General features: G+C 32.7%; 1 protein-coding gene across 2 annotated transcripts; it reads left to right on the top strand.

The window, feature by feature from the left end:
- Positions 1-59: 59 nt before the first annotated feature.
- saal1 (serum amyloid A-like 1) lies at positions 60-9,523 on the top strand. 2 transcript variants are annotated; one of them, XM_051884749.1, is made up of 13 exons: positions 60-220; positions 816-1,012; positions 2,983-3,084; positions 4,042-4,125; positions 4,233-4,312; positions 4,427-4,486; positions 4,593-4,708; positions 6,126-6,276; positions 6,449-6,531; positions 7,326-7,496; positions 7,597-7,790; positions 9,013-9,105; positions 9,203-9,523. In XM_051884749.1, exons 1-13 carry the CDS (start codon positions 217-219, stop codon positions 9,296-9,298), a joined length of 1,431 nt encoding a protein of 476 aa, XP_051740709.1. In that variant the 5' UTR covers positions 60-216; the 3' UTR covers positions 9,299-9,523. The 2 variants fall into 2 exon arrangements, with proteins under 2 accessions (XP_051740709.1, XP_051740710.1); XM_051884750.1 differs by lacking the exon at positions 60-220 and adding an exon at positions 347-645.
- The last annotated feature ends 598 nt before the right edge of the window (positions 9,524-10,121 follow it).

Below are 10,121 nucleotides of genomic sequence, written 5' to 3'. Positions count from 1 at the left end.
CTGTGACACAAGCTACGGCCATTTATGTAAAGACGTTTCGTGCAAATGCCATTCTACCCACTTTTATTTCTTTATTCTTTCCCATCATGCTCTGTGGAGTTGTGAGCGGAAGCATTCGCTTTTATTTGCTTATTCAACTAACCATAAAGCTTAAAATGCATTTTTCGCAATGATATTCGTGAGAATTTTAGCGTTGGTTGTGGAAAGTCAATATTAATGGGTAAGTCAGGACATGTGGGTTACTAAGCTCATATTTGCAGTGAATGATTAATTAGATAAATCAATATTTGCCACTGTGTTCAACCGGTAATATATAAATAATCCTGAAAAAACTTTCGAGCTGTAATGTTACATCACAGCTGGTTTTTGTAAACTCGTATATCACATTTTGCTGAAGCGTGGTGGACTCGTGTCTTGAGGGGAATAATGCTGCCTTCACGTGCTCTCGGGATTATCGTAAATACGAGTTTCCTAATAATTGCAGATGGACGCCCTCCCATTGTGAAACTTGAATGCGATGAGCTCGTAACTTCAGAAGTGGGAATTATCAAATTTCCGATAGCACGTGAAGGCAGCATAATTATACGCGTTATTTAATCATGCATGCATTTTACTTCACGATCTTGAGCGAGTAAAACATTAAAAGTAAGCATTAAAAGTTTTTTTTTTGCCTGCATGCATGTGCATTGGAGTTTTGTTCATGCATTCATATTTTATTATCGTTTTTTATTTTTGCATTTATCCATTCATGCGTTTAATCTCATCCCTTCGATGTTTGTTCATGCATTTATGTCAAATATTGATTTGTTCATCAGAGCACAATGACAGAAGCTCTCAGGAGGTGGATGGAGACAGTTGTGGATCCTCCACCTCAGGTTCGCCGGAGATGGACCGAAACCCGTCGCCTCCACCCGAGGAAGATGAGACTGAGGCCGGTGAGGAGGCGGACGCCATCGGGGAGACGGTGTACAGCAAACACTGGCTCTTCAGCACCCTGACCCGCCTCATTGAAGTATGCTAGACTTACTTATCATTGGAATCCAATAACATGCAAGATGAATAATATCGTTTTTTGTTTTAGATATGTAATTTGCGTTTTATTAAAAATAAAATTGTATATTTTTAAATAAAATTTATATCATTTTATAAAATTATAAAAGTTGACCCCCTTTTATAATAGTACTCAAACATGACTGTTCGGTATGTACCTCGATATTGAAGTAACGGTTCGGTATGGATTTGATACAGTAGAAAAATAAACATAAAATTGCTTTTTTTTCCCTTCTTTTTTATTAAGCAGCAGTTTATTGCATCAGATGATTTTTCTTATACTTTCTTAACTCTTTCCCTGCCATTGACAAGTTATCGCTTCTTTTATGAGAAAACGCTTTCCCTTTCAATAAATGCTTCTCATGTTTGACAAGATGTTTAACGCGTGTTGATTTTTCAAATGTACATTATAAGCGACTCAACCTCGCAGTGCTTTCAGAGGGATTAGCATTTGGAGTCATACTTCATTGACAAGCTGTGCATAAAAAAAACAATCGCAGCCTTTGCGATTTCATAATCGCACTAAGAATCGCGTTTAAGTTCAATGTTATTTTTCATATCGTGCGATAAATCGTGCAGCCCTACTTTCCCGCCACTGAAGAGATTATCCGGCTTTCCATGTTTTCACTGTAATACGCTAGGGGGCGCTATCACACATCTTCTGAAAGAGTACTTGATCTCAAAAGGAGAAATTTTCTTTTACAGAAATTGCTTTTTAAGGACTACAACAAACAGCTGGTAGGGACTACAACAAGCTTCTTCCTGGGTTGGTGACATCACTAACTCTAATATTTACATAAACCCTGCCCCGTAGAACACGCAGCAAAGAGGGTGAGGCCATGTTGGGCTGCTTTAGAGAAGAGGAAGAATTGTTGTAAAGTTACCATGCCGTCATTTTACGCCGGACTGCTTCACAAATGAGGGTCAATTCAACGCTGGATTTGCACAAAAGATTAACATGACGGCACATGCTAGTCGATGAGTTGAATCAACTCCACAGCAACTACATAAATTTATCCACTAACCATTCAGAAATGTCCAGATGCACTCTATAAGTCCTGAATCTCTCCATCAGTGTCCGACTCCGGTTTGAACAATGTAAGGCTAAACACCGTTACTGACAATCCTCATTTTGGCTGCGTGAGATTCTCCAGCTTTGTTGTTGTTGAGCAACTGAAGCGCGAGCTGTTAAGGTGATGATACACAGGGCAACTTTTTGAGCAATGTTGCCAAAAGATGTTGCTTGGGCACTTTCCCATTGAGAATGGACAACAAATTTCTATCCGGATATCTTGAGAGAATTTTTGTTGCCCATTCATAATGGGAAAGTGCCCACAACAACATCGCTTGGCAAAATTGCCTGGCAACATTGCTCAAAAAGTTGCCCTGTGTATCATCACCTTTAAAGCTCCACCCTCTTCTGGAAAGGGGGCCGGGAGCAGCAGCTCATTTGCATTTAAAGGGACACACAAAAATGGCGTGTTTTTGCTCACACCCAAATAGGGGCAATTTTGACAAGCTATAATAAATGATCTGTGGGGTATTTTGAGCTGAAACTTCACAGACACATTCTGGGGACACCAGAGACTTATATTATATATTGTGAAAAGGGGCATAATAGGTGCCCTTTATAAATAAAACATAAAAAATAAAATGTATTTTTTAATGAAAACATGAATGAAATCAGCTCCTCCGTTTCTTTCTTAATTTAGACCCTTTTGAATTATATGGTTTTACATATCAGGGCATGACATAAAAAAAATCATCTGGTCCTTGGCAGATCTTAAAATTAGGTAAATACAATCTAAGATAAACAACACCACCTGACATGTTACACTGTGTCATTATTTATTTAACAAAAACTATGCCAAAATGTAAATAAAGTACACCCTATGATTTAATTGCTTATAGAACCACATTATTACTTTATAGATGGTGACAGATCAAGGAAATGGCCCGAGTGATTTTTCCATGGAACTGATGGATGATCTGGAAGAGGACTTGTGTAAAGTATGGGACATGGCTATGAATAAGGTAAACTAAAACACCCTCCTTGATGGAATGTAATGTGTATACACGGCAGAAATGGGCACTCGAGTTAGTGACTCGGACTCGAGCCGCATTTTAATAGACTTCAGACTTGACTCGGACTCGACCTGAAATGACTTCAGACTTGACTCGATACAAAAGACTCGTGAATATTTTAAAATCAACTCAAGTCTTGTAATGGAATATAAAGTAACAAGCTGGATGTACATTATCCCTTACACAATAGGAACTTAATTTCAAACAAAACAGATAAGATCATATTATTTTGTCTATATAATATAACTAGGATAAAAAATAGGATTTGAGTATGAGAATTAGTTTTTGTTTTTGTTTTTTTTGACTCGACTCGGACTCGTGACAAAAGACTTCAGACTTGACTCGGACTCCAGATAAAAGACTCATGAACATCTCTGATACACAGTGTTCCAAATTATTATATCAGGAGGATTTTAATACAATAAATATTCAGATTTTATTTTTTCAAAGAAAAATTTGTATGTTTTATTCCTCATATCTTTTTAGAAATGGAAAACCTACTTAAAGAGGTTGATCCACATTATTAAGCAAGTCACAGTTCTCATGCAATATGGGGAGGAAGAAAGATCTTTCTGAAGATGAAAAGCATGAAATGGTGCAATATCTTGCAAAAAAAACTAATATTTCAAAATATTTTTGAGTGATTTAGAGCACAGAAGAACCCAGTCAGATAAAGGCTTATTAAGGGAAGTTTCTGTCGAACATATTAATTGTATTAAAGGGTTAGTTCACCCAAAATCGAAATTTCTGTCATTAAGTACTCACTCGGCATTCGGACATAAACACGGAAGCCTGCACTTCTTTCACTACGTCAGCTGTTTATTGTACTAAAATCCTACCGATATGTCACTTGGATAATAATTTGGAACACAGTGTATATACACATTACATGATTTTTCTCTCCAGGACGTGGCTGTTTTTCTTCAAGAGTTCAAGGCTCCAGACATCTTGCTTGGTGTGATCGCAAAGTCACGCAGTCCACGGCTCACTGTAAGTCATTTTACCACTGTAAATGCTTGTATGCTGAAGAGTTATATGTCAGATTTTCCTTGCTGCTTGCTTATGACTTCATACTCATATAAGAGTGTTTGTTACAGGAAATCTGTGTTGGAATTCTGGGTAATATGGCCTGTTTCCATGACACATGTGTCTCTCTCAGCCAGAACTCTGACTTGGGGTAAGACGTACACACACAGAGCATAATTCTCTTCATATTAATTGAACTAGTTTTGTAAACACAGTGCTAATAATTCTGTTAAACTATGTCTGATGTGTTCTCTGTATATCTCAGCGCTGTGTTACTTCTGCTGCTCGGTGACAATGACCCACCTACACTCTTGGAAACTTGCAGGTCAGTTCAGATAAAGCCCTGTTACAAAATAACATTTCACATTTTATGCCACATTTTACTTTCTCTGAATGCCGGTGTCTGACTTGCAATACTGTGGCTTTCTCAGACTCCTGCTAACATGCATGTCTCAGCCTGATGTCGCCCCTCTGTGGCTAGAGAGGGTACGGCAGCAGCCCGCGGTGTGTGGCAGTCTGTGTTTCATCATGAGCAGCTCCACCAATGGTCAGTGATGTTTAAAGATGTTGCTAATGGTACTTTTAATGAATAGGGCAAAAAAGTGCCTGAAACTCTTAATGTATTTACTTTCATTTTCATGTGTGTTTTAGCAATAAACATGTAAAATATTTATGATTAATATTAACATTTTCATTTTCTTATTTTTTTTTTTTAGCAATAAACATTAAATATTTTTTGTTTGTTTGTTTTTATGTAATTTAAAAATGTAATTAATTCTTGAATTTTCAGCAGCCATTACTTGATTGGACTATCACATAATCCTTCAGAAATCATTCAAATATGCTGATTTGGTGCTCAAAAAATATGATTTTTATGTTTGTTTGGTTTGTTTGGTTTGTTTTTTTTTGTTTTTTTTTTAGCAATAACATTAAATAAATGTAAAAATATTTATTATTATTATTAAGTTGTTCATATTTATTTTTTATTTTCTTGCGTGTTTTTTAGCAATAAACATAGACATTTAAAATTATTATTATTAACTATTAACTTTTTCTATCTTAATTTTCTTATTTTTGTTTTAAGCAACAAACATTAAGTAAACATTTAACATTATTATTTATTATTAATGTTTTTACTAACTTTTTTTTTTTTGCTAGCTAGTTTGGGACTAAATGTTCCCTTGTAGTTACTGATAAATTTATATTTATATAAATTAAAGAAATAGTTGTTTGAATTTTTTTCTTACAATAAACTAATATAGCTAAGTAATACATTTTTGTCATGTTTAAAATGTTCATATTTAATATACAAAATAATATAAAAGTTAATGTTTAATAGTTTCATATTTTTAATAAGTTAACATTTAAAATATATATATATTTTCTTTATTTAATTGAATATTAGATATTTGATGTTTGAAAATATTAAACATTTAAAAATATTTATTATTATAATTATTAACTTATCCATATTTATTTATTTTCATTTTCTTTCTTTTTTTTTAGAAATAAACATTAAATAAACATTTATTATTATTATATTATTAACTTTTTTAGTTTGTTTTTTGCAATACATATCAAATAAACATTTTAAATTATTATTTATTATTATAAATGTAATGTTATTCATTGATATTCTAAATATATATAATACATTTAATATCTTACAAAAAATGTTACATTAAAGTTTATATATATATATATATATATAGATATATATATAGATATATATATTTATATTTTTATTTTATTTTTTTTTACGTAATTTAATATTCAATATTTTTTTTCTTTAATTCATTGAATATTAGTTTACACCATAATCAATACCGAATTTTAAAATATAGATATCTGATGTGTTTGAAAACCTTTAATGCTAGTTTAATTAAATATTAGATAATAGTTTATCAAAACTATAGTAACTCTGAAGTACTGTGACACTAAAGTTTATCTCTTTCTCTTTGCAGTGGATTTGCTGGTTAAGGTTGGGGAGCTGGTGGATAAGCTCTTTGATGAGGATGAGGAGATAATGAAGAGTTGGGTGTCGACCCCACCCAGTGAGAGTGACCCACAGCAGGATATCGCATCCTCTCTGCTTGAGGCCGCCACGCAGCTTAGGTGAGACATATTAATTAAGGTGATGTGACCTTCTGCTCGTCTGTCTGTCCGAGGTGTTTACCAACCTATTCCTCTGTCTGCTGCTAGATTAAGTGAAGATGTTCCACCTGGATTCACATCACTGTTCATTTTGAAATATGAATATAGGGTTATTCAATGTTTTGTGTTGTAGGTCAGAGAGTCCAGAAGCTCTTGAAGTGTATCTTCATTCGCTCCAACTTCTGACTACAGTAGAAGAGGGCATGCAGGCTCTGGGTGAGACCTACACACATACTGAATCCTGAAAATATTAATTTGCATTTAGCATGTGTATTTTTAAGGGAACAATCATACAGATGTTCATGAATTTCTTTCAGATAAACTTATTTCTTTGATGTTACTCCTATTTTTACTGTATTTTAGTTTGATCGAATCTAATTTTAAATAAATGGTTTCTATTTGAATATATTTTTAAAATGTAATTCCTGTGATGCAAAGCTAAATCTTCAGCATCATTACTCCAATCAGTGTCATCATTACTCCATTCAGTGTCAGTGTCAGTGATCCTTCAGAAATCATTCCAATTTGCTGATTTTGGTCTAGGGGTATGATTCTCAGTTTGAGGTCCTGAGTTCAAATCCCGGACGAGCCCCCATTAAATGTTATGACCCCAGATATTGTATAGGGTTTGGAGGATGCAACATTTAAAACCTAATAATTTTTAGTGTGTGATAGCAAGAGACAAAATGCGGGTAGATATAATGCAAAGAAATGGAGTTTACTATACACAATCAAAAAAAAAAAGAATGATAAGAGATGGGAAATAATATTAACAAGGAAAAAGGTACAAAAAAGTGAAAGAAATATCGATTTAATGCATCCTTGTTAAAAAGTTTACATTTCTAAAATGATTGTAATTAAATGTGATTATTAATAAAAAATTATAGTGTAATAAATTATGATAAAAATGGATGCTCCTTTCTATTAAAACATATTTTATTTTTTGACTGTTCGCAGAAATGGTGTATGAAATGTGTAGCAATGTTTTCAGATTTTTCCTTTGTCTACAGTATCAGATGGAGCGTGTGGTCGTGCGGTGTGGACATTTGTGAGCAAGATCGTATGTGAGGATTTCTGTCAAGCGGACGACCCTCCTCTCATCCTGCAGGAGCAGAAGGCTCTCCTGGCCCCGGCGCTCGCCCTACTGTCTGCGTTACACTCCAGTCTGCGAATGGATATCAGTACGAACACAAAATTCAAATTTATGGGAGGGATTGTTGTTTGTTTAAGGTTTGGTATTATATCGCTGTTTCGGGTTCAATGTCTGTTTATTCATTGCAGGTGCAGAATTAATAGGAAGTCTTATTCGCATTCTGCAGTTCAACGCTGAATACTGTCAGAGCCGTACAGCTGGAAGCTCTGAATCAGGAGAGAGTCAGAAAGAAGAAGAGAAACAAGTGGAAGATGTACAACTCAAAGCTTTAGTCGAAACCACAGCTGAGTTCCTCTCAGTCATAATTATGGAACTGACTAAGGTGAAATTGCCAGCTATCCAGATTACAAAATATTAATACATGATTAAAATCTAACTTAAGATACATTATATAATCTTATAATATAATATACTATATTATATTATAAAAATATAAATTAAATTATTCTATATTACTTATATTACATTATATTTATTATAAAAATATAAAGTAAATTAAAAAATTATAAAATTAGAAATTATTAAATTCTAATTTGAGATTTTATATATTATATTACATTATATTATAAAAGTGTGGTGTACAAAATATTAATAAATAATTAAATCGTAATGTAAGATATATTATATACTACATTATATTATTCTATGTAAAAAGTATACATTTAATTCCAAAATACATTATATTATATAAAAATGTAATTTAAAGCTATCAAGTTTACAAAATAATATTAGATAAACTACATTCCAAAAATATATTATATTATATTAATTATATTGTTTATGCTTACAATAAATTAATATAGCTAAATAATACATTTTGTCATGTTTAAAATGTTCATATTTAATATATAAAATAATATATAATAAAGCTAATGATTAATAGTTTAATATTTTACATTAAAAGTTAAAATTTAAAAAAAAAAATTATTAGCTTTATTAGTTTACATCAACATCTTTAAAATATACCATATTTGTATTAAAATACACCAGATATTTGATGTTTGAAAATAATAAATATTTTTAAATGTTTATTTAATATTATAATTATTAACTTATCATTCATATTTATTTATTTATTTTCATTTTCTTGATTTTGTTTTCAGAAATAAATATTAAATAAACATTTATTATTATTATATTATTATTATATTATTTAATATATTTATTTTATATTATTATATTTTATATTATTATACTATACTATATTATAAAGTAAATGTAAAAATTACATTTAAAACTATCAAGTTCACTAAATATTAAATGATTAAATTCTAGTGTAAGATATATCATATACTACATATTATTCTGTATTACAAATGTAAAATTACATTCCAAAACTATATTATATTATAGTAAATTTAAACAAATAAAATTTAAAGCTATAAAGTTTCCAAAAATAATAATTTATTAAATTCTAATGTAATATCATATACTACATTATATTATTTAATATTATAAAAGTATAAAGTCCATTGCAAAAATATATATTATATTATATGAAAAATGAAAATATTTAAATTGTGAAAATTCCCTTTAATTTTCAGGATCTTCTATCATCGGTAGTCAAGGAAGGGCACCTGACAGAGGGAAGCTGTGTGTCTGCTGTTGGCACCCTTGTACCACAACACAGAGCGGCTGTACGTTCTTCTCTTTTCATTTTCTTATTTGTCCTTTTCATTGCTCCCTACAGACTCTGATTAATCACAGTTCTTCTTGTCCTTTCTCATTCTACAGGTCCAGCACCTGGTTGGCTTGTTGTCAGAAGTGGAACCGAAACTGGCAGACATTATAAAAAAGGACTTTCCAATTTCATCCAGTGTGTCAAGCTGAGTTCGGCTGGACAAATCCAAAGTGTTCTTTAGCTCCAAGTTCTCAAACCCAAAAGACTGGAGATGGGTTTCTCATCTCCTTGTGAACGGACTTATCCTTGGTTTAGATATGAAAAAAATTAGCTTTCATAGTAAATGCTATACTTTAAAATGTTTAAATTGTGTATATTATTGTTTTGTTTGTATGCACAGACATCTCTATCTAGTAAACATAACCTGTTTTGTACTTGTCTTGAAGTAATCTTTTTTTTTTTTTTATACATTTCCAAGTGCACATTTTTTTTTTTTTTTTTACGTTATTTAATATCCATTATGCTTCACACCATGCTGAAAGGTCACTCAAAGCTTTTAAAAATAACTTCCAGCACATGATAGTGAACATGACGTTTTTTTACGCACACTCGGCTGCGTACACTCGAGTGTTTACTGATGTTCGCTGCTCAAAAACCCCATCAGGTGCCCCTCAAACGTGCGCGCCATGTCCGGGTTGTGATCGCCTCCCTCATTTGCTTTCCAAATGGCCTGCGCTATCAGAACGGGGAGAAAGGGACTACTGCGCACTTCCCGCGTATGTGACGCCAGCAGGAATATAGCAGCTCTTTAATTAAGAGTTTGGATTGATATGCAGAGCGCGCTGCATTCTTATGGAAATGTGGCGTGTAGGAGGAGGACCTGAGAGAGACACGGCCAGACACTCAGCTGGGATCTCAACATGGACTGAATGGAAAGGAGACGGGGGCTAATTTTAACCACGTTTGCGTGATTTCGAGCCGCTGGCTTATGTTGTTTTTGAGGGAATCTTGGTTGGCCTGAAAAGGCCAGAT

This window comes from Ctenopharyngodon idella, chromosome 24 (genome assembly GCF_019924925.1).
Source record: "Ctenopharyngodon idella isolate HZGC_01 chromosome 24, HZGC01, whole genome shotgun sequence".
NCBI lineage: Eukaryota > Metazoa > Chordata > Actinopteri > Cypriniformes > Xenocyprididae > Ctenopharyngodon > Ctenopharyngodon idella.
Note: the sequence above shows the minus strand (reverse complement) of the source record. Positions and strands in the feature narration are given on the sequence as shown.